Raw genomic sequence first — 25,057 nt, 5'->3', positions numbered from 1 at the left:
TAACTAAAACGTTCTCAGAAGGAGAATAGAACTAGAGGGTTTGTTTCAAATGCACACAGTGCTGCTCTGGTTCCCATGGGAGACCCTGCAGACACAGACAGTCCAGCCACCCACAGCCACCAAAGGACCTGCACAGTCACATCACAGCCTTTCTGGGACTCTATGTGTACGATTCCCTTAGATTCTTATACTCTCCCGATGAGATGGGTGCAAATACTGCGCTAGCAAGGAAGCAGAAGGTCAGAAAATTAAGAAATTAGCCCCAGATCTCTACCTTAGAAAGTACTAGAAACAGAAACCGAGCCATTAGTCAACTTACTGACCCTAGGACACTGCTCTCTACAATTTATGAGCCTCTGCTCTCGGGAGCTAATAATGTAAAAATTACCCATAATATATTATAATAATGATACTCTGGGAGCACAGGAAAAGGGATATTTCATTCTTTCTAAGTGAGTGGGGAACTAATCGCGGGAGATGGTGCTATGAACGGAACCAGGTCCTTCTAAAACTCATGTGATCACAGGCTGGCACCTCAAGGTGGGTTCATCAGTTAAACTGGAGCTATTGGGTCAGATCCCAACCCAGTAGACTGCTGCATTCCTAAGAGTAGCTTCAACACAGACTACTCAGGGAAAGATGGGGAGAGGAAGTCACCATCTACAGCCTAGGAAGAATAGGATGGAGCAGAGCCCCCTTTCACAACCCTAGGAGGGACCAGCTTGTTCACATCTTGTTCTCAGAGCTGAGAGACAACGGATTTCTGTTGTTTTAACACACCGGGCATTTGGTGTGTGTCCGCGATATTTTGTGACTGCCCCGGCACACTGATCCAGGTGCCGAATGAGCCCAGGGTGAGAACTGGCATAGACCGGAGGTATCAGGAGAAAGGGAGGGAACTGTAGGTATCCCAGGCTGAGCTGACAAGGACATCTGAATGGAGCTCAGAGGTGAATCAGGACAGGGCTGGGGGTCACTGGTTCTTACTTGAGGAATGGCTGTAGGGACTGGATTGTAGTAGGATGAGAAGAGGACCAGGGCTAGAACCCCAAGTCACATCTAAACTTAACAGGAAGCCAAGGAAGCCTGGAAAGGGCAGCCATGGGGCAGGAGCGTGGGCAATGTGGGAGGGGCACGGGGAAGTAGGGGAGCTCTCCAGGGAGGGGCTCAGGGCTCAGGAGTGGAGAGCTCCAGGAGGAGACCGCCAACACTGCTCAGAAGGAAATACAGATGGCCTCACGAGGGTTCCAAGCAGAGCAGCCACTCTGCAGGATGTAAGAGTTCAGGTGGCACCCAAGGGCATCCCTGCCTTAACATTCCATTGTAAGCCTGACCTAATGGGAGGCGGTGCACAAGACCTTTCTAGACCATGCCCTGCCCATAATACCGGGCTCGCTCTGGTCTGATTTAGTGTGTTCACTTTCTCGTGGCTTAACTAATCGTCTTTCAGGAAAATCCACTAACAAATGTACCCTTGCCCCTGCCCCCTTCCAGGCTATATAAGGAGCTGGCACAGGAGATGGGTTTTGAAGAATTCCATCTGTATCTGAGGCCTGTTCCCTTTGAGTTTGCGTCACACAAGGACAAGGTGGACCGGCCCCCTCCTGTCTTCATGACGTCTTTGCTGGAGGACAGCAGTCGAGTGGACAGGTGAGTGTCCCAGAGGTGAGAATACAGTTAGGATGCGAAGTAACCCGGCAACACACGAAAGCAGAGCAGTGTTCCTAAGGCCCCTTCCTTGGATGTAATCTGCCATCATGCCAGTGTCTTTCTCTGTTCTTTCCTTCTCTCTCTCTCTCTCTCTCTCTCTCTCTCTCTCTCTCTCTCTCTCTCTCCCCCCCCCCCTCTCCCCTCCCTCCCTTCCTTCCTTCCTTAGTAAGGGGGAGAACCAATATCTCAGTCAAGGGTATAGCTGGATTAGAAAACACAGCCTCAGTGGTTAAAGAGCTTGGTGTGCAAGCTTGAGCACCGTAGTTCGGATCCCCAGAACCCATGTAAATACCTCACACGCATGGTGGCCCACCTGTAATTCAGCCGCAGAAGGTGGAGACACGTGGTGCCCAGAGCGAGCTGGTTCACAGAATTGCTGTGTCTGTGAGCGCTGCATCTGACCAGAGAGCTTGCCTCACTGAATAAGGTAGAAAGGCAATGAAGGTAACCCCGACTTCGGGCCTCACCATGAATCCATCCCCATACACATATGTACTCGTATACACGTAAACTTGCATACATATATGCATGACTACTACCACCACACGCACATGAAAATGGGGAGGGAGGAGAGGAGAAAATAAACAAATAGAAACACACGAAATCATGGAGACCTAGGAGAACCAAGTCAGAGAATGAGCATCTCAGGTCGGCCACGCCCTCCCAGGTGGAAAGGCTGTGAGGGCTGGCCTCCCCTCTCGCTTTCCCTGACAAGGAAGCCAGCTTCTCTTCTTGGTTGTAGAAACAATGTACTCAGCTACTGACTCTCTGCCTCTGTCAGAGGCAGCTTCTCCTGACTGCCTCTCTGCCTCTGTCAGAGGACAGCTTCTCCTGACTGCCTCTCTCTCTGCCTCTGTCAGAGGACAGCTTCTCCTGACTGCCTCTCTGCCTCTGTCAGAGGACAGCTTCTCCTGACTGCCTCTCTCTCTGCCTCTGTCAGAGGACAGCTTCTCCTGACTGCCTCTCTCTCTGCCTCTGTCAGAGGACAGCTTCTCCTGACTGCCTCTCTCTCTGCCTCTGTCAGAGGACAGCTTCTCCTGACTGCCTCTCTGCCTCTGTCAGAGGACAGCTTCTCCTGACTGCCTCTCTGCCTCTGTCAGAGGACAGCTTCTCCTGTCCCCACTTCTTTCCAGAGACAGCCTGTCCTTTCTCCCGGGCCTCTGGAGATTGCTGGTACTGGCTCCACCCTGAGGAAAGCAAAGGGGACTGCACAGAGGGAAGAACCTTTGTGCTGCTAATACAGTCAAAATTTGACTGAGATGTGTCATCAGGCTAGCGGACTCCTCAGAGTATGGACAGGAATGAGGGTTAGCACGACAAGGTGTTATGGCGATTTCTTGGCACCTGAAAATTAGGGCTGCAGTCATCTTTCCTGGGTAAAGCGAGGCTCCTGTCCCGCGTGCGCCTTAGGTTATTTAGTGGCATTCTTGACACCTACGGGAGAGATGCCAACAGCAGCCTCTGTCTCCCTCCTCTCCCTCCTCTCCCTCCTCCTCTCCATCCTCCTCTTCAGCCTACCTACTTCTGAAAATTGAAGATATCTCCAGACATTGCCAAATAATTCTTTGGGAGAAATTCTTCTCTTGCTCTATTTCACCCGAGACCGGCAGTGCGAAGGCTTCAAGGGAAGGAGAACCTTCTGGAAGGGATGATTCATGCATTCAGAGAGACTGCATCTCAATTACTTTTGTGTATGCTTGTAGACAGAGTTTCTGTTCTGCCTGGTTCCCCGGCCCTTCAGCCTCAAATAACCACACAGTCTTATACTAATTATAGACTGTTTGGCTGATGACTTGGGCCTCTTAATTATTAACCCACTTCTATTAAGTATTTCCACATGGTCCTGACCTACCAGAGAATGCCTGGACCTTCTACTCCCCCTGTGGCTACCTGGTATCTCCCTGGCTGCTCACTCTGCCTTTCTCTTCCCAGCATTCTCCTAGCCTGGTAACCAGCCTATACTTTCTGCCTGGCTGCTGACCAATCAGCGCTTTATTTAAACCAATAAGAGAATCATATGTACACCCTCCCATCATGTGTTAATTTCCTAAAGTTGTCACTTTGGGATGACACTTTACAAAGCACGTTCGAGTGCATGTGAATTTCACAGTTGCCCTAACCCTGCAACAGCTAACAGTCCCATTCCCGGGTGAGAAAACAGGCTGACAGATACTAAGTCACTTGTCAGAAAACCACATCTTACAAAGGGCCGTGCCCCAAGGCAGGAATACTGTGCAGAGAATGGGTTGGAGGCCAAGAAGTCCATGCCTTTTAGGGGTGTGTAAAGGATGCAGTTAATGGGGGGGGGGGTCTGAACAGGTGTAGTCACGAACGTAAGAACAACGGAGTGATGGAGAGCACCCCCCCTCCAGTATGGAGTGGTCACCACAAGGCCAGCTTGCTGCTACCGTTGACCTCCCAGAGCTGGCCAGCCGCTGTCCTGAGCCATCAGAAGGGCATGTCCTGACATCAGGACAGGACAGCTCCGCCCGTCTCCTTGCAGGTACACCCCCAGTGCCCTCCCCTTGGCCATCGATGAGCTGGGTGATAACCAAATTGGCAAGTTCAGTTTTTATACCAAAGACGCCGTCCTCAAGGTAAGTGATTTTGTGCATTTCTTTAGAATAGATGTTAACTAATGTTTGAAAAAGAGGCTAAAACAAAGCAAAGCAATTTAACCTTCTTTTTAAAAATTCATGTAAATTGGCATCCTTCATAAGAAAAGCTTTCCCCCAAGCCTCACCTGGCATCATGACACACACCTGTAATCCCAGCATTGGGACAGGGGGGTTGTGGAGGCAGGAGGATCGGGAGTTCAAAGTCAGCCTCAACTACATAGCAAGTTTGAATTTGAGGCCAGCCTGGGTTACATGAGAGCCTGTCTCAAACAAAAGAAAAGCTGTCCTTTATTATTGATAATGATGGCATTGTATGAGCCTGCCTTGAGCTACAAGGATCGCAGCCCACATATGATAACTTCTGTCAGAGATGAAAAAAAAAAGTAAACACTTGTTAGTGGAGGTTTCATCTTATCTTTTAAAACCTGGTGCTATTTTTCACCTTTCCCCTTAAATTTCTCTCTCTCTCTCTCTCTCTCTCTCTCTCTGTGTGTGTGTGTGTGTGTGTGTGTGTGTGTGTGTAGATATTTTTCTTGATGACTTCAATCTAATGCTGCCTTTCGAGAGCCCTGCTTCTGAACCCCTGCAGCTTATCAGAGCCCTCCGGTGACCGCAGGGGAGTAGCATGGTGTGTTCACAGCAGGTCAGACCTGGGGGCTGCCAGCCTGGGACGCACTGCTGCCCGGTGAGGTGCAGGCTCAGTCTGGCAGCTGAGCAACAATCCAGTGCGCCCTCCAGTTCCAGTGCTGGGTGTGTTGCCAGTTTGCAGAAGCCGTGAGCCCCACGTCTGCTTCTCCTGCCTCTGGGAGGAGACTCTACCGTGTCCACTTTTCTCCCTGTAGCTCGTGCTCCATTCAGGAGTGGACAACATGCAGGTGACCCTGGCATGCCAAACGGCTCAGAGGAATGCTTTGATGGTGGCCATTCAACAGGTGTCCTACGCCACCCCTGGAGTAGACAGTCCTGGCGTTGCCAAGGTCGGTGTGTGTGTGATGGAGTGCCTCATCTTCCCCCTCCCGCTCCTCCCTCCCCCTCCCCCCTCTTTCCTCCCCCTCCTCTGCCCCATCTTCTTTTCCTCCCTCCTCCGTCACCTTTCCTCTCTGAGCTGTATAGGGAAACCAGACACAGTTTCTCACACTGTACACTCAAACACACAGCCTACATCCGTGGCCCCAAAAGCTGTGGAGATTTCTCCCCGACAGCAAGCAAGCAATAACTTCTGTGCAAGACACCATCTGGGACTGTTCATATTCCTTTCCGTTGTGACACCAGGAGATCCCATAGGGCAAAGGGCTTCAACGCCAACGCGGCTCCCATTTCAGATCCAAGCTCAAGTCTAGGCCTCTGGAGCTTCTGATTGGCTGCCTACAACTTGGAGCTCCCAGAACTCCTTGGGTTCCTGGAGCTCTCACAGAATGGAGGGAAGCACACTTCACAGTTTATTACAAGGTCTGCTCAAAAGGATATGAACAAGCAACCGGGTGAAGACACACTTGGGGCAGAGTCTAAAGAGAGCTGGGCTCGGGAGCTGTTGTCCCCACGGTGCCGTGCACATCCTCTGGCATGTAGGTTTCCCAGCTACATTCTTGCACGTCTCTGCCTGCCCAGCTGTTCTGAGGCTCTCCATAATCTCCCTTAGGAAAGACTTACTGCGAGGGCCTGATTGGTCATGTGACCTTCACGGAGGCTTGGACAGGCATGTGGAAAATGGGCAGGAAGGGAGGTCCTGTTGGAAGGAATTAGGTGAGAACCCGACTGGGGGAGAGTTCTCCTCAGCTCCTGTCTCCTCAGGATTCAGCCCAGGGGCACGGGGAGTTTAAGCAGAAGTTTATGGAACAGAACAAAACAGAGGGCTGTTCCTTCTAGACAGCGATCAGATTGGGTTCAACTGAAAAGTGGGGTTGGCAGCATGGTGGTGGGAGGGGGCTTAGAAGCCCTTGGGGTCTGTGTTTCGACTTTTTTAAAGTTATAATGAATATTTATGAAGTGGTCAGCATATTTATGAGGTAAAGTGACACCCCTCCCGAATCATGGCAGATCTCATCTCTGCTTTAGGGGATTTCTTCCTATGATCCTCTTGAAAAGTCCCCGGGGGGGGGGGCACCAAAAAGACACAAACTGTGCATTAGCACACACACGAGGCAGCTTAGAAAGTGTCCTGGAGTTTCTGACTTAATGGGAAGAACTTAAGTGTAGCTTCAGGGATATTTCACCACAATGAGGCATTCTGACCCTCAGGAGACACAGCTGTTTCCTAGACCCTGAGGGCCTAACTCACGGCTGCTGAGTTTGCTAACACCACATCTAACTCCAGAAGACCCCACACGGCCTGTCTGCCTGGATTCTTCAGTACCCCTCCCTGAGGGCCTGGGGCAAAGCCACTTCCGCAAAGGGTCCTATCCACTATTAAAAGGTAGATCCGTATTTAAGATTAGGGTTCCCTTGGCCGCTGCAGGAGGAAATTCCAGTGTCCATGGCAGGCCTCTGGGAGAAAGGAGCAGGTAAAAGGCCGGTGGAAGATCAGGGTGGAGGGTGAAGGCCATCAACTTTGCTTCAGAGGCCTGTTGCAAGGGTTAAGGGCCTCGGGTTATTTCAGCCATGTAGGCGATAACAAGACCTCTAGAGTGTTGAGTCAAGACTCCCAGGCAATATGAAAATATATGTATATCAGGCCCCATTCCCTCCCTTCCCGTCTTTGCTGTTTGTGAGTGGTAATAATGTTTCCTTTGTAGATTACTCTAAAATACTGACTGGCAAGACTCATCCAGGACAAAATGTACCAGGGTTCTACCCTTCCCCTTTGTAGATAAAGGATTCCATTGTTTTCTTGTTTATCCTTCCTATAATTCTTCTGGAAAATGTAGGTAGACACATTTGATCCTTTTTTTTTTTTTTTTTTTTTTTTTTTTTTTTAACATTGTAGCTAGTGCTGAGGGAGTAGTGAACATGTCACAACTCATGTGTAGTAGGGACCAGAGAGTAACTTGTAGGATATGTTCTCTCCTCCCACCATGTGGGTCCTGGACAGAACTCAGGCCCTCAGTGGCAAGTGCCTTGAGCCATCTTACTGATTCTTTTCTCACAGAACTGTGCCTGCTCCCCCCACCCCACCCCCTTTTTGGGGGGGTCTTTTTTGGTGTAGAGATGTAATTTATAAAACACAAAATTACTCTTAATTACTCCTTTAAAGTGGCTAATTTGGGGGCTGGACAGATGGCCTAGCAGTAAAGAGCCCTTGCTGCTCTTCTAGACAACACGGGCTCTGTTCCTAGAACCATACCTTTGGTTCACAACTGCCTGTAGCTCCAGTTCCAAGGGCTCTGATTCCTTGTAGCCCCCTCAGACACCACACATATGGCATCCTCAGGGTTGTGCTTACCAGGAGACCCCTCGGTCTCCAAGGAAGTGACTCCTGACTGCAAAAGCAAAAGGTTTTTATTGCTAAGAACCCAACCGACTGGGACCTCACTCTGTTGGAAGAGTAAGGCCCCTGCTTACAATTGCAAAGCTCACAAGGTTTCCAAGGTTACAGAGATTTCACAGAGTACAGTTTCCTTACAAGGTCATCATGGATCAAAGTGAATAGTAACTCATCTTTTTAGGCAAGACTGATTGGCACACCTGTAGGGAGTCTCTCTCCCTCTCTCTCTCTCTCTCTCTCTCTCTCTCTCTCTCTCTCTCTTCCCCCCCCTCTCTCTAAGCAAGGCTCAGTGGCCTTGTTCTCAAGATAATGAGGTTGACACAGCTGGTGGTGGGCTCCTGCTTTCTTCTCTGTCTCCTGAGAACAGCATGTGGGCTCTGATCCCGTAGGAAGTTATCTACTGGCTGGAGTTCCTCTTCTCTCTAGTTTTCCCTTCTTGCCATAAGCCCTAATTTATACCTCTTAGTTAATAATTTTCCATCACACTCAGACACCCACACACATGATCTCTTCAGGTGTGCTCAAGTGCACATGCTCGAGCACACACACACACACACACACACACACACTTGTGGACAGACACAATAAACACAGGCACATATGGAAATAAACAAAAATAAAAATTTCAAAAAAGTGTCTGATTCTCTGTGTGTGTGTGAGTGTGTATGAGTGCGTGTGTGAGTGTGTATGAGTGTGTGTGAGTGTGTGTCTGTGAGTGTGTGTGAGTGTTTGTTAGTGTGTGTGGTCTTCACTTTCTATTTTTAAAATATTTATATCACGTTCTAAGGAAACCCTGCACCTAAGTGGCCACTCCCAATCCCCTCCCTTCGGTCCCTGGAAATCACCACACTAAAGTACTTCCTGTCTCTGGGTTTACCGTTCATATACATACATGTGGCCTTTTGTGTGTTTGGCTTTTTTCACTTAACATGATGTTTTCAGAGTCTGTGTGTTATAGCAACTATTATACTTCATTCAGAGACACTGCATTTTGTTCATCCATTCGTCAATGGATTGCCTTTTCTTTTTGGCCATTAGAAGTAATAGTGCTGTGAACATCCACACACAATCATGCCTCAGTGACTGGAAACCTGTAGTGGCTCTTTGGAGCCCAAAGAACAAGACCCAGTATCCTCAGGTGGGTACACAAGATCTTCCCTCTCCCTCCCAAGCCCTCTTCTTCTCCTGCCATTTTTCTAAACTCTATCTTAAGAGTCCTAGACATTTTGTACACACTCCTGTGTCTCTGTGCCTCTTTTCATGTTTCCCCAGAATATTTTGTTCCCACACTACCACACCCAACCCTCCTTCCTCCTCACACCCCCCCCCCCATCCCACCAGTCTGGAGGATGTTGCTCATCCTCCATGATTCAACTCAGTTATTATCGTTACAGGGAGCCCCCTGAGATGACCACTCAGACACAGCTGTAGATAGTTGAAAGTCTTCATATCAGCCAGCTGGGACTATACTCAGGTATTTAGAGACCCGGTGTAGCTCCAGGGGGCTTTCAAAAACAAAAATCACATCCTGTTATCTCCCTCAACAGCTGCAGGGAGCCGTCTGCACAAACAAGCTTTTAACAGAAGCTGAGTTAGCTGGGGCATCTTGACCCCAGGCTGCTAGAACAGAGTTGGGTAATTTTCCATGGGATTCTCCGTCAGGGACATCAAACTCTAGTTAAACCTGAAATGGCCTCAGCGAGAATACAAGATGGAGGAACCTCTGCACATTGCTTTGCCCCAGTGTCTTCCAGAAAACACCCAGTCCTCTTTGAACTCTGCTAAAGTAAATTTTATGGTTGCTTCTTCATAAAATGTATGCACAAATACATTTATAAATCTTCTACAACTGTGGGACAGGAAGGAGCCTGTTACCATGATCAAGAGACAGAGTGAGGGAGGAAGGAAGGGAGGAAGAAAGGAAGGGAGGGAGGAAGGAAGGGAGGAAGGGAGGGAGGAAGGAAGGAAGGGAGGAAGGAAGACAGAGAACAAAAGTATGCACGGCCACCAATGCTAATGAAAAGGGCCTTTCGGGAGGCAGTGAGCCACCAACAGTACAGCCTGCAGATAAGAGGTGAAAAGATGCTCAACACCAGGGTCCGCTAGAGAAAGGGAGTTAAAACCCCATTGAGAAATACTGCACACCCAATAGAACGGCTGAAATGGACAAGACTGACTGGGCACCTTCAGTGCTGGCGAGGAGATGGAAGATCTGAAACCTTTGTGAATGGCTGATGGGGGGGGCAGGGTGCAAACGGTGCACCCACTTGGAAAATTATTCATCAATTTCTTTAAAGGTTAAATATGTACCTACCTTATGAACTGAGCATTCAGTGTCCAGTATTTAATCAAGAGAAATGAAAGCCCATGGCCGCACAGGAATTTGTGTACAAATGTCCGTTGCAGTTGTATTCAAGAACAGGAAAGAGCCCAAGGGTCCCGTCAATGGATTAATACATAAACACACTTTGGCATATCCGTATCGTGGCACACTACACAGCAGTACAAAGGAATAAATGATTGACACCCACAGCGATATAGATGAAGCCAGCGAAAAGGACCGCATTCTGCAGGGATGCGCGTAAAATTCTTGGCACCTCATTCTAGTCTATAATTGGCAAAAGCAGAGGTGTGATTGGAGAAGGGGGGTAGGGAGAGAAGGATGGGTGTGGGGGGCTGCAAATTAAAATGGTGGTGATGATTTCAGAGTTGAGTACATAAAAAAAGAAAAACGTATCAGAACTTACCTAACCTTATAATTTAAAATTATATTTATAAAATGTCAACCATTCCTCAATAAAAAAATAAAATACTATTTTGTAGAGAGAGAGAGTCAAATTTGATAGATCTGAATGCAGAGGAACAAAGCAGATGCATACAGATTAAAAATGAAGATGTTTAATCTGGTATTGGTGGCACACACCTTTAAACCTTTAATCCCAGCACTCAGGAGGCAGACGGATCTCTGTGAGTTCGAGGCCAGCCTGGTCTACAGAGCGAGTTCCAGGACAGGCTTGAAAACAATACAGAGAAACCCTGTCTTGAAAAACCAAAAAAAAAAAAAAAAAAAAAAAAGAGGAAGATGTTTGATGTTTCTCTGCTGACTAAGAAGGTCTACTCATGACAGTAGAAGCTACAGGACCAAAGTTAGGAAGGCATGAGCTATGTAAAGCTCTGTCTCAAAGACAAAACAAAAAAACCCAACAACAACAACAAAAAGTCAGGGTATGAGTAATGGACTCGGTGCTTCCTGTGACCCCGCTGCCGGGGAGCCATATGGTGGAAGCACAGGCTAAAGGGATCTTTCCCTGCCCTCATGAGCTGGTGTCTGGGTAGAGACACAGCTTCTGGTTAGACTGAAGAAAGTAGATGGGTCCTAACTGAGCACCAGCCGGGATGCTGATCCCTTCCCCAGCTCTCTCTGAGTACTCTCCCACCCTCCCTCATTCCCATTTCCCCTTGCTACCATTACATTGCCAAAGAAGGCAGATATAGCCCAGACGTACTTGGGGGAATCTTCCAGATCTTGTAACTGTGTGATCCATTAGCGGATCGTCTGTAGACGCTGGACCACACACAGAATTCCACTCAACTGCTTTGTAAGGTGGAGGATTTTTCCGAGAGCATTTTACAAAAATGTACTCATATTTCAGAAATTGCCCTACTTTGTGCCACCCTTCAGGGTGCAAATCCCTACCTCCTCCTCTCCTCCTCCCTTCCCCTTTCCTCCCCTCCCCTCCCCTCCTCTCCTCTCCTCTCCAGTCTCCTCCTCCCTCCACATCGGTGTGGGGTCCACTGTAGTCCAGCAGCCTGCAGGGCCTATACATCTGACAAACCGAGCTCACTTGGGTTTCAAATGGTTTAGGAAAGGGATGCAGCTCTGAGGCATCGTGGCAGAATGAGTCCGACCAGAAGAGGCTCCAGAGCTGCGAGTGGCGTGGACTGTTTGCTCTCAGCCCCAACTCCAACAGCTCCGGACACCCTTACTCACTCTCCAGCACTTAAGACGACCAGAAGGTACCGTCTAGTGGGAGGGTTTTGAGTCGTGTGAGCTTTCTTCTTTTACGATGGCATGTGAAGAATCGTAGCGCACTCCGTCAGGCAGTCCTCTAGGATGGAGCGTCAGCTCGGCCTGATTTTAGTTGTCTTCCTCTTCCTTTTTCCTCTCCTCTCTTCAGTTCCCTTTCTTCCCTTTCCTCCTTCCTGCCTCTTTCTCCCGTCACAAGCAGGGAGATAAAAAGGCCTCTCCAGACTTTCTGTAACCACATAAGACTGAAAACTCAAAACTGCTTTCACCATCCTAACCAAGATTTTACCGTTGTTCAGAAAAATGCGAGGGTGAGTTCAATGAGAATCCCAGTGTCCAGGGAGGTGTGTCTACCACCAAGGGTGCCTAATATGCCTTGATCTATCCCCAGTGTAATGGAGAAAGACGCAGACATTTTCTCTAATAATTATGGCCACTCTGGATGTTTCGTTAGGTACCAAGGGCATTCTGATTTAGTTTGGCAAATATGGAAGGAAAAAATGATGACAGGCAAAATAACTTCCATTGGAGATGCTGCGGATGGGACACATGGTCAGAGGTCAAGTGTCTTCAATCTTCAAAGCACACTCCCAGCGTGGATGGAAGATTTCAGATCAGTGTCTAACGTTGAGAGGGCACGCTGCCCGGGCTATGGTGTCTGGGGGTCGACTGCTGACGCATGCTTTAGGCACAATGGTGTCTCCAGGGAAGCACAGCGCCAGTGAGTCACCAGATGCACCTAAGAAGGTGGTCGCTGTGAGGACGGAACAGCCCGACTTCCTGCAATAGCGCCCAACGTGTGAGTTATCAGGGCCACACACCTGCCGATCTCTGCCCTCAACTCAGCTGTCTCTCTTCCTCTGTCAGGGTTCCAGAAGCCTTCGTGTCTATTCAACTAGAAAAGGTGGGTTTGCGGGACACGATGCTGAACACCTTTCTGCACAGGAAACAGACGGAGAACCCTGTGAGTATGAAAGGAGACGGTCTTCCTGAAGCGCTCTCTCTCTCTCTCTCTCTCTCTCTCTCTCTCTCTCTCTCTCTCTCTCTCTCTCGCTTGAGCAAATGAGCATTCTGAATTTGGCATCATCCGTTGCTTTAAGCCATTCCGGTAGGGCTACAGAAAACACTGCACGGAACCCAGGCAGGACAGCGCCCTTTCACGCAGACTCAGCCATGTCCTAAGGAGCGTACATTTTTCCAAGACTGTGTTTTTGTCATGCTGTGTCATTTTCTAAAGGGACCAGTCTGAGTGCTGGGTGAGCTGCAGGGGAAGGATGGCTTGGGCAACGCAGGCCGGTGCTCACATGACGTCTCTGTTTATCAAAAGCTACTGGTGTGTTCCTGTTTAAGCCCCCCAAACATTAGTCCGATCATTTAGAAAAATATCACAAAACTCAAACCTTTGACCGTTTAAATTCCCAATTTTGTCCGTAGTGTCGCATTATTCATTAAGTTTTTGGTGATTCACAGTTATTTGGAAGGAAATGATATAGAAGAAAAGGGTTTGTCCCTCCCTGGGACAGGTAAGCGAAGACTCGGTCAGCCTAACGCAGGCGTGCAGATGAAATGAAATGACAGCCAGATGAAGCAGGGGCAGGCACGATTTTTTGATAATTGTTTATTTGGGGGAGAATCCGTGCCTTTCTCCCCAAAACAAACAATTCTCAAAAGAAATAGTGACCGTGTGACAGAGCTCCAGGGTGACCCAACACCCACCAGACCAGCAGGAACTCGGCAGTATTAGAGCAGGATTTTAGCCCACTGGCCAGATAACAAGTTAGTGCTTCCCCATCCCATGGATGCTGGCTGAGGTGTGCGACTGCGCTCACAGACAGAGCCTAGTCCTCGAAGCAGAGCAGGCAGTACACGGGTCTTGCTGTGCCAATGCCCTTTGCCTCCCAAGTCCCACTGGGACAGAGTGGAAGAGCCACCCTACCCCCGCTCAGTGGGTTTCTGTCAGCGACCACAAAGCTGGGCAGGGCACCTCTTTTAGAGCAAACCTGCTCTTTTTCCTAGAGAGAGGGGGGCAAACACAGCCCTGAGACACGACTCAGACAGACAGGCGGAAAGTGGCCAGGGCCTGGCACTGTTGGTGTGCTCAGCAAAGTGGGAGTGAATGGAAGAGACCCACACAACGGTCTCACAACGCATTTACCCTCAGAAAGAAAGTCCCGTGGCTGATTCCCGCTTGAATTTGGCCATGCATTCATTCGAATGCTGGTTTACTATGTATTTATTTATCTCTCATCAACAGGATGACGCTGAAAACGTCAAGAGGGAACTAATAGTTGAATATTGCCAGAAGTAAGTAGAGTCTATGTGAATAATGTCCTCTGGTTCCTCTGACCGGGTACCCTTGCCGGCAGCAGCGTTACCCAGAAACCCAGCCTGGTGGTTTGTGTGTAAATGAACCACAGCTGTAGTGGATGGATAGCACCAAGTAAGACTCCCACGGGGCAGGGCGTCAGAAGTGAGGCCAGGGCCGCGTTGGAGAGGTCCATGGTTCTGCCGCCAGACAATGCCAGCCTGACCTAGGCGGTGATGTCTTCTCAACAGAGAATGTTCTAGTCTCTTTGCAAAGTCCCCCGGGGAGGTAGATTCTGGAACTTGCCTGGGAGGAAAAGAGCTTGGGTTCTCCAGGGTGCCCTGTCTCCCTCCGACCTCCAGGCTGAACTACCGCATGTGTTGCTGTGCCCTTCGGGGTCAGATCATGGCATACTGCAATAGCCTGAGAGCTCTGCTAGACGATTTTCCTACCGTCAGAGACACCTTCTTCATGATGGGACAACCAAATGAAGAGAAGGACTTGAAGGACTCCAGTGGGGAGTTCAAGGCTGACCCCAGGTAAGCCTGTTTTTCTACCACATCGGCCCTCCCTCCACCAGGAGACATGTTAAGTACAGAGCCCTTGGTGTTCCGCTGTCGCCCACGGTGCAGGGATAAAGAGATGCTAGGCAGGGGTACACACTCTTAGGGCGGGAGGCTTTCAGTCCTCAAAGGGGGTTGGGAGGTGCTGGTTTGCTCTCTATCACCATCCCTTCCTCTCCTTAGCTTTTCAGCCCCAAAGTGAGCAGTATTGCCACCCTGAGTGCTATTCCCCTCTACGACTCACTGCCTCACCTAAAACATCAGGGCCACGCAGGGCAATACACATTTTCTTTTTACAAATAGGTTGCATTAGGTACGCGTTACAGTAGCAGAAAGCTGACCTTCTGGCTTTATCGCCCTGTATTTTGACTTTCTGGCTTGGAAGGTCAGAAGGAAACATCAGCTCTCCAAGAGTGAGAGCATCTGTGTCTTTGAAGGAGTCCTTTGTTTGTGGCGCCGTGTGACTGCGGTTTGCAATCAATGGGGTTTTGTTTTCTCTTGGGAAGGCCGCAGAGTCTCACCAGTCACAGCCCTTTCTAATGTCCAAAGTAAGTAAACAAACGGGGGAGCTTGGCTTTTAGCTGCCCTGGCTTCAGATAGTCTACCCAGGGGAGAAGAAATATTTAGAAGAAAATAGTAATTAGCCAGCATTGTGAGTAAATCAGCGTTTTCTCCTCTGGTAGGCTATCCAGAGAGACTGAAGAGATGGGAGCTGTTCCCAAGCTTCCTCATCGTTCTGCATAGATTACCAAGTGTTCTTAGTGCAGTCTACCTGGGGTCAGCCTCCCCGATGGAGAAGTTACTGTACCTGTGCAGTCACTAACACACTGCCTTGACCGTAGAGAAGAGGGGCATGTGTGATAGGTTATACAGTGCCCAAGGAGCTTGCCACACCCCATAGTCATTTCCTAGATAGTATGGAGTTTGAGTAGCAGTAATATTTAAAATATGACCACAGATGGGACAGATGAAAGGCTTCAGACCATGCATCCACTAATTCATTCACACATGTGTTCAAATTCACTGGGGAAGACCAAAGGCTTAGACTCGAATTTAGATTAATGGATTTATTCTTACTGCTATCGGGAGGGAGGGTGGCAGCCTTAGAGCCAAACAGTATGCTGTGTAGAAGGGGACTGAGGTGGGGTTTTTTAAGGCAGATATCAGAAAGGTGTATATTACAACTACCCAGGGAGTCCACACAGCTGGGCAGAAACATGGTTTTCTTTCCCATACACACTCACAGATACACACACACACACACTTCATCCCTCTGTCACACTGATAAACAGATTTATAGAAGCAAAAGCAGCTGTTAATGCCTCACAGCTCATTATCCCCATCTTATCTCCACTGCAGGCCACCAAGATCTTCCCAGAATTCCGGAACAAAAGGCCAATGGCTCTTAAGATATGCCTGGCTCCGTATTAAGTCTCTTTAGTCATCACAGGGGACCTGTGTAAATTATTACTCAGGTCTGAGCGCTCCAATGGCTGGGATAGAGCAGTTCATTTCCGGGCAGGCAATAGCACAGTATCATCAGGTTAGGGCTGGTTGTCACGTCCCTACACATGTCCACCAAGCATCATTTGTTAAGGCCTTGCTTAGTTCCAGGCCTTTTGCACCAAGATAGAGGCACAAAGGTGGTCAGTCAGTCCATTGTCTCCAGAGGAAAGCTCAACAGTCACCTAACGGCAGAGAAAGTAGAGGTGTCTCACTGAGTTTATGAGGGGACAAAGGAGGGGATGTTTAACTCTGTCCCAGGGCTACAGAGAGGAATTAAAAATAAAAGTAATGGGAGTGTGGAGTTTGCCAAGGAAGTGGGGTGGGCAGTAAAGGCCAGAGAAGGGAAGGCGTTAAAGCCCTTCATCCCTTAACTGGCTGACAGGGACCCCCGGCTTGCTTGGGTGTTTACAAGGTTCTCTGGTCGTGGTTAAAATCAGTGTTCTTAGTTTTCAAGCCGCCCAGCGCTTTCCTTGAGACCTCAGGACTTGTAAGTGTGCTTTTCAGAGCCGAGGGGGTGGAGACATCTCTGGAGGCTCCCGTGGGAGGCTTTGCTGGACATCTGCAGCATCTATCTGTCCTGAGAACCATCTCAGGCTGATCCTCTAAGACATCTGTCCATCGGTTTTCTACCCTCTCGGCAAGCCGACCAATCTACGCTCGGCATCGAACTTTCAAAGTTCTTTCTCGAAGCCTATTCATGAATCCACTACCTTCCTTCCTTCCTTTTTATTTACCATTTTTTTTTTAAAACTTCACTTTGCATTCCAAACACAGCCCTCCCTCCCACACCTCCTCCCGCCCCTTCCCCCTTGCCTGAATCCACTACGTTTTTTGTTTAGGGTGAAATGTACAGTGCAGTCAGTTTTTGGTTCTGGTGTGCTTAAATTGCAGTAGCCTGTGCGGAGGGGAGTGTGTGAAGACCTGTGTGGCTTGTGGCTCTATTTCTTTATGGTGTAATCTTTGTTACAGTGACATCAAAGCCAGCACGGATGCCTCCTGGGTGATGGCATTTCCTAAAGAGTAGGGACCTGGCTTCTAAGCGGAGACCCTGGCCTCTCGGGGAGACTGCTTAGTTAAGTGTGATGACCTTAGGACAGAGTCTGGGACCAGAAAGTGAGGGCCACCCAGAGCAGTGAGCGGTGCGGCTTTGTGGCCTCTGCACAGCCCTCACCTTCTGCTTCCTATGCCCTCTACTCTGAGTGCCTTGCCCTTTTAGATATTCACTTTTATTTTTATGTAACTGTGTGTGTGCCTGTGCGTATGTAAGCACACCTCATGAGTGCAGGTGCCCACAGACGTCAGGAGGGGTACACGGTTTCGCTGGAACAGGCCTTCCAGGTGGTTGTGAGCTGCCCTGTGGGTCCTGGAAGCCAAAGCCAGGCCCTCCCTCCGGCAGGGCCACAGCCCCCTTAACCTGTGAGTCACACCCCACACCCAGCCCTTGCCTTTCATTCTCTCAGTGCTGGAATTCCTACGAAAGCAGCAGAACTTACGTGAAGTTTGGGGAAAGGGCTTCATAGGAGTCCGTTATGAACATACTTAAACTCAATCCAAGACACGGCATCCAGGCAAACACAGGTGCAGCGGGAATCCTTAGTCGGAGAATTCGCCACCTGGACTTTACATCTCAGTCACATGATGCCCGAAGGTCTTGGGGAAAATCACACGTCTTCAGTCTCTGGACTGGAGTCTCTTCTCAGGATGAGGACACTGAAGTAGTTCCCTGAGGTCAAACAATGCTGCGTTCTCCGTGCTCAGAGATCTAGAGCAAGGCCACAAGACAAGGGCTGTCTGGAACAAAGAGGCCGTTCCTGTGACTGCTTGGGAAATGCTAGATAGGAAGCAGCTCAAGCAAAGAAAGAATAGTGAGGAGGCTTGAGGGGTAGAAGAAGAGACCGTTGTTTCAGTCATAAGACGAGAGACTGGGCTACACCGAAGATAAGACATAGCCTTTGTTTTACATGCCAGTGCCAACAACTCATTAGTGTCCCTGCTGAGGATTCCGAGATGTTGTCTATGAGAGAATTGACTGGCAATGTGTTGAGCCCCATGAGTAGTGTTAAAGTTTCAAGATGCAGCTTAGTCATTTAAAGGCTCTAATGTACTGTAGTTTAGCAGAGCCCCTCACCCCCACCCAAAGCCAAGTCTTCGTCAGAGAGGAGCTAGAAAGGGAGCCGGCTTCCCACAAGGTCCCTTGGGGCTTCTGTTCTCCTCATTCCAAGGAAGGCTCTCCATGTCACTCCAGCGCTTTGAAGGGCGGGCTGACGGCGGAGCAGATAGTGAAAACAGAGAGGGCAGTGTTAGTTGAGCACTCACTGCGTGACAAGTAGAGTCACTGTCATTCCAAACAGCCGCTTTGTGGAAATTACACGACTATATAACCCTCGGAGCACTGCCTGAATGTGGACATCCAGCAGTCTTGGTACCAGCCGTAGAGCAGTAAAACTGATGTGGTCCCCTCCAGCAAGGAGAGATAGACAGGTTAGAACAGCAGGCTGTGATATGGAGCAAAATGAAGTACATGTTTGATGAACACCCCAATGAAGAAATGCTCAGTATTTGAGCTGGAGAGATGGATCGGTGATGTCCATAGTATGTTCTAGGAGGTGAAGTCCGTGAGGCATGGTGCCTCTGTGGGCAACAGGCATGCATGTGGTACACATTGGCACATTCAGGCAAAACACATGCATACAATAAAATAAATCATGAAACAAATAATAAAGGCCCAGAGTCTGTGAGCTCCTATGAGCCTAGGTTAGTTGTTTCTGTGGGTTCTCTTGTCATGATCTTGACCTCCCTGGCTTGCAGTGACAGCTAGGGAGCCTGCTTGGGACCAACCTGGGCCCTCTACGTATGTGTGACAGTTGAGTAGCTTGACCTACTTGTGGGACTCCTAGTGGAGGCAGAAGGGCCTGTCCCTGACCCTTGACCTAGCTTTCAGGAACCTGTCCCTCATCCTGGGTTGCCTTGCCCAGCCTTCATACAAGGGGAGGAGCTCGGTCCTACCTCAACTTGAATTGTCATGCTTTGTTGACTCCCATGGGAGGCCTGGCTCTTTCTGAACAGAAACAGAGGAGGGGTGGATGATTCCAGGGCAGGAAGGGGGAGAGGAATGAGAGGCAGGGAGGAGAGGGAAAGTGGTTGGGGTGTTAAATAAATGAATACACTTAAATAATAATAGTAACGTAAAGGCATTAACTCTGGGCGTTAGGCTGTTAGGAGTTCCACAGCCTGAAGTGACAGGCTACACACCCCCCCCCTCTGGTTTCCTTCCCTTCCCTGCCCCACTCCCAGTCACTGTCCAGCGCTCTCTATCCCATCCCAGGGCTGGTAGTGTCCCCCAGGTTCTCTCTTGTAATAATCTGCATCTTCTGAGTCAGCGCCCTTCCCCAGGCTGCTGTCTGTCATTGTTTCCTTATCGAATGGAAGCTGGGAGGGCAGGGAAGCTGGCTGGAGTCTAAGGGGACCCCAGAGCTAGGCAGCTGTGTCTCAGGAGCCGGCAGGCAGGAACTTCATCACCCTCAATGCCTCCATTCCCTCAGCTGTGAAACGGAGACAAAAATAGATCGTGAAGACGTTAAGCAACATAAAATATGTAGCACCCAGTATGAGGCTGGCCGCCTTTTCCTCCCTCTGGACCCACGACGGCCTCCCTCCCACACGACTCAGGCTAAAATCGTCCCCCTATGCTCTTTCTCCTGATGAATGATTTATATGACATTTATAAGGCCTTCTGGCCTCCCGGGAGGGGCAGGCTGCTCCCTGGGCTGGGCCTGGGCACTGGGTCCCTCACACAGGGCAGGCCTCTCTGGCTTGGTGGGATCTTGGCTGTGCTATGGGCCGTTTTTTCTCACACGGCAGGAATTTTCAGCCTCGACCTCAGAGTTTGCTGTCAGCTGATGGAAGAGTCTTCCTCAACTTATGGTTTATTCCCCATCCTTCCGAAGTGCTGTTCATGTTCAAAACTCTTCCAGAAGAGGTTGGTGGATTGTGGGTGTGTGTACAGAGTGGAAACTGGTCTCTTTTAGGTCCCAAGGTTAATCGCAGTGAGTGATTCTTCCGTGATACCTGACCACTGAGACCTTTCACAACTCCTGATGCCTTTGCCTGCCTGCCTGCCTGCCTGCCTGTTACGTTTCCTCTTTCTCTTGAGACCCCGTATTTCATAAGTTCTGTTTTGTCCAGGCCATTGATGAACACTACTTTGGTAGTTCCTTCCGGCCCTTCAACCAAACCCCACTTGTATTATCCCGAAGCTAACAGAAGACGGTTCGTTTTTTGAAACAGCCTCAGAACGTAGCCCAGGTTGGCCTTGAGCACGAGGTTCCCCTGCTTGGGCTTCCCAGGAGTGGAAGGGCAGTAAGTGTCGAGCGGCCTGCTGGGTTTTCATGGGTCTCTGGGAATCACACTGGAAAGCCGTGACTGGGCTGGAGCTCACTGTCTAGGCCAGGCTGGCCTGGGACCCGTGTCACTAATGCTGAGGTCCCTTCCACGGGCTGGATTAGCGGCGTGTACCAGCACACCTGGCAGGCCGCAGCTCTCTGACTTGATGATCAAGAATAGCATTGAGATCCCTTAGAAAATGGTCGTGGAAACGTGTGCTGAGGCTGAACATGGCATTTGGGAGATATTCTGAATTTTCTTCACGGCTACAAACACCCATGCCTCAGTTGTAGATGCTCAGAGAACACTGCCTGGGTGACAGTCCCTGCTGTGACCCTTGTGGTTCACGGGTAGTCAAATAAGCAGGCTGCTGTGTTCGGCTGTGCTGACTTTACACACACGGAAACATGGCGCTTTTACCCCCACCCTGGTGTCTTTGCCTAAGAGCGGGGCTACTCATGAGTAGGTTTGTTGTTTTCTTTTTCTCCCTTGTTACCCTGGGTGCACTGTGAAAATGTTTGCTTTCGCATGACCTGTGTTCTCAGGACCACAGAGTCTGCATCCATCAACCACTGGTCAAAAACAGTTGCGGAAAACACTATTCATGTATAGATATTATAAGTAACTTAAGATGACTAGGAGTTCACAGGAGGCTCTACAAAGGAGAAGCAGACATACTGTCCCGTGTCACACAAGGGATGAGCAGCTGCGTGCTCACGATGGCACTGTAGCATCCACGGGCCAAGCCCTGTGATGCTGAGGGACCCCTGTATGCACGACCCAGCTTCCCTAGTCCCTCGCCTCATTGCACAGGCCTCTTAGGAAGGTTCCCGAAACCATTTTCTTCTGTTGCTTCTACCCGCAGGCAGCTTTCAGAGCCCTGAAACGGACTCTCCAGCTCGTAGCTCCTCTCCACGACATCGTGGCCTACCTTTTCAGCTTTGCCAAGCTTGGCAATTGCCCAGCATGCTTCGACTCTCCTCTAAGTCCTGGCCCCTTGAGGAATGACTGGGGAGGACCCGAGGGCATTGGTAAGCAAATGACAGCCACTGTTAGAATCACCAGGCCTGTTGGGTGGCAGTTGTAAGAAAAGGTTAATGTTGGAAACCCAGGCAGTGACAGGAAGGACCAGGAAAAATCCTGTTACATACCGTCTCCAAGTGCACATTCTGTCCATTGAATACACATGTGTAGGCTCTCCAGAAAGTGTACTGACTGAGTCAGGCAGGAGTCCAGAGACCCAGCTCAGACCCTGCCTCTGCCACTGGATATGAGCTACTTTGCTCCCTGCATCTCTGTTTGCCCATCTATAAGATGGAGTAATATCTCACAGAGATATTCTCTGGACTGAAATCTATGTAAGGGTATTTAAGGCCACTCAACTTTCATTCCCTTTTTCTTCATTTGCCTCCTGACTCACATGACAATGTCCTACCCAAGCAGCCACCGTGAAGACGCTGATGGTTCTTATAGCTCAGAACCATCTGTCTGTGCTGAGACTGAGCAGTGAAGGGCATTGGGTTGTAAGACGGTATCTTCATGTGTCTGGTACTGATAAGATACTGCGCAATGGAGGCCAGAGAGATAGGTCTGTCAGCAAAGTGCTTGCTGGGTAAGCATGAAGACTTGAGATCACGTTAATAAAAGCTTGTGCAGGGGAGGCACAGATTGGTGGGTCTCTGGTGCGCCTCAGCCATCCTATCCAGCCTACTCGGAGAACTGTAAGGCAGTGAGAAGACCCGTCTCAAAAATAAGGTAGACAGCACCGCAGGAACAACACCCAAGGTTGATCTTGGTAAGCACAGACTTACATTGTACACTGACACCCAGGCAAATATGTTAACACACACATGCATACTACCCCTGTGTGTGAGCGTGTGTGTGTGTGTGTGTGTGTGTGTGTGTGTGTGTGTGTGTGTTGCAGGGGTATGGCATGTATATGTGGTGCCCTTGGAGGTCAGAAGAGGGTGTTTGATCCCTCAGAACTGGATTTACAGGTAGCTCTGGTGAGCAACCCAACATGGGTGCTGGGAACTGAACTCAGGTCCTCTAGAGGAGCAGTAAACATCCCTAACTGCCGAGCCACCTCGCCATCCTCAACAACAGAATCTTACTAGTAGGACTCACTGGAAACAGAGGCTAATCTTATTTTAGTAACTTGCCTCATACAAACTAAGTCACTAGCTCTGTTGATAGTGACCAATTAAAGCCAAGTACTGCGACACAGTCACCAGGAACTTTAGAGAGTGAGGTGAACCTAAGAAACGAGGTGATTGGCTCTTTACATCAAATAGTTCTAAAACCAAATGTGTGATGGCCTGAGTGGGACCCTGGAGCTTGGAGGTAGTAGGCTTGCACCGTGCTAATGCACACAGAGGAAATCTGAATGTTCATATCTGGGCACAGGGAAGGACGCCTGGTGACTAGGAGGGTGTGCTGACCGTGAATGCGGTGAAGGGAGGGGACAGGGATGATGTTGGTGCTGCCTCAGCAAGAAGCCTGGAAGTGTCTCAGGCTAATGATCTCAACCGGACACAAGCAAGTCTCAAAGACTTGCAACACAAGATTAAAGCCACGCCCAAGTGCCCTTACTAATATAGTGGCTGTTGGAGTTTGTTAAAACCATGCTAAGCTGCATCCTGTTCCTAGAGTCTAAGATATCCAGAGCTGCCTTTCCCGGGTCCTCTGGCCACCCTCCACCCTCATCCCCAGGCTGCTTTCCCTGCCCACATCTCCACTTCCTCTTCCCAGTCAGACAGTTCCCTACTGAAGAAGGAGGCAGAAGGAAGTCAGTAGGAGGCAAGGGAGAGGTAATGTCCCCCCCCAGTCTAAGACACACTTCAACACATGACTGCACTTACACAGATCCACCTGCCTCTGCCTCCCAAGTGCTGGGATCAAGGGTGTGGTGGTGCATGTTCACCAGCACACCCGGCCTTATTTGTGTTTTAATTTGTGACATTTTAACTGAGTCCTAAAAAGCAATAGGTTTCGTTATCTGCAACAGTCCCCTTTCCACGTAGATGCCACGTGTATTCCAGCCCTCCTTTCCTTATGGCCGCTTTGTCCTTTTCTCGTGATCCCAGAGTCCTCTGCTTTTCTTGTGCGCAAATGCTGAGGTGACCCATCCCATGCCAGGTAGGAAGAAGGCTGCTTTGTCTGGAGCAGCGCCAAGAGGGAGCAACCTCATCAATGCCTGAGTGATGCCTGTCCTGGGCTGCCAGCAGAGGAACAGCAACTGTGCCTCACAGCCTTTCCCATGACAGGGCAGAAAGCTGTCCCCATCAGAGGAAGCTGACAGCCCTTTGGGGATAGATAGGCTGATGCTCAGATAGCTCTGAACACACAGGCCTGCCATGCTCCCTATGTGTTTGCTGGTTTCTCCCGGCTCCCCTATTTTATCAGGGCAGCCCGAGTGGCTTGGAAAGCTTCTTCTGTCTCCAGGGTCATCTCAAGGCCCAGTGCACTCGGACAGTGGATCTCTCTCTCGTAGTACAGGGTTCCGAGAAACAGGGCAAGCTCCTAAACCGACTGAATGTCCCACAAGGTTATGCGTGGACGTGTACACACATATCTGTGTGTGTCCGTGTATTATGTGTGCCGTTATCTTTTTACTGGCGTTATGATCCTTGACTCAGCCCACACACTAGTGGCGAAGGGAGGCCGATTCCAACGACAGGACAATGGAAATGAGTGTGGCGGATGGCTGACGGTAACGGCAGGTTCCTAGTGGGTACCCCGAGGACCTTCCCTTCCCGTGCCATTTCTTTTTCTTTCTGATGTGAGGCCACGGTCCGGCAGATTCAGAACTTTCAACGGTTTTTCTAAACCACCGGGTGTGGGTATCTATCTTCCAGAGAGAGGAAGGAAAGAAGCTAAATTAGACTTTGGTTTCTAGAGCTGCTTGCCTTGCAAAACATATAATTAGCACATCCACAAACCAAGGAAGTCCGTTTGGATGACAAGTTGGCTCTGGAGGTGAAAGGCTGTGGCGGTCTAGCTTTCACTGTCTGACTCCGCTGTCCCTCACTTTCCAGGGTCTGAGCTTCGAGAACTGCAGAAACTGATTGACGGTCTCCCGAGCCCCCAGGACCCGAGCCAGGTGGCCCAGGCCCTCCTCCTCCGAAGGGAGGTGACTTGGATGCAGTTCGATGCTGCCATGAGATGTCTCCTCCGGTAAGGGCGGCAGAGCTGCTGCTCCTACCAAGGAGAGTGGCTTGCTGAGCAGGTGCTCACTGAGGCCCCACCCAGGGAGGCCACAGTTAGCAAGATTAGACAAGGAGCCTTAAATAGGCTGCCCTCAGATCGGGCACACTGGCTTCCACACGGTCTTCCTATAGCTTGTGTGGAATCTGCCCCGGTATTCCTGAGGTTTTTAAAGACAGTTTACAAACACTCTATAGCATTACTTGCTTTTAACATCAAGTTTGTGTTGCAGGGAGTAAAAGTTCTGTACTTCTGAAGAGTTTATTTCGCCTTTCAGCTCAACCTTTCAAAGTTCACCCAAAGCTTACAGAACTAGCT

The 25,057-nt window shown here is 49.6% G+C and overlaps 1 protein-coding gene across 1 annotated transcript in view; it reads left to right on the top strand.

The window, feature by feature from the left end:
* The window catches only part of LOC127215027 (uncharacterized), a 125,539-nt gene that overhangs the window by 50,279 nt on the left and 50,203 nt on the right, over positions 1-25,057 (top strand). The window contains exons 20-29 of the mRNA XM_051175325.1: positions 1,495-1,650; positions 4,214-4,307; positions 5,171-5,305; positions 11,615-11,766; positions 12,644-12,740; positions 14,031-14,080; positions 14,444-14,620; positions 20,012-20,129; positions 21,399-21,564; positions 24,571-24,709. Coding sequence (XP_051031282.1) covers positions 1,495-1,650; positions 4,214-4,307; positions 5,171-5,305; positions 11,615-11,766; positions 12,644-12,740; positions 14,031-14,080; positions 14,444-14,620; positions 20,012-20,129; positions 21,399-21,564; positions 24,571-24,709 — 1,284 coding nt within the window. The remainder of the gene's footprint in view (positions 1-1,494; positions 1,651-4,213; positions 4,308-5,170; positions 5,306-11,614; positions 11,767-12,643; positions 12,741-14,030; positions 14,081-14,443; positions 14,621-20,011; positions 20,130-21,398; positions 21,565-24,570; positions 24,710-25,057) is intronic.

Source organism: Phodopus roborovskii, unplaced genomic scaffold (assembly GCF_943737965.1).
Source record: "Phodopus roborovskii unplaced genomic scaffold, PHOROB, whole genome shotgun sequence".
NCBI classification, from domain to species: domain Eukaryota; kingdom Metazoa; phylum Chordata; class Mammalia; order Rodentia; family Cricetidae; genus Phodopus; species Phodopus roborovskii.
This window is presented reverse-complemented; position numbering and strand designations above follow the sequence as displayed.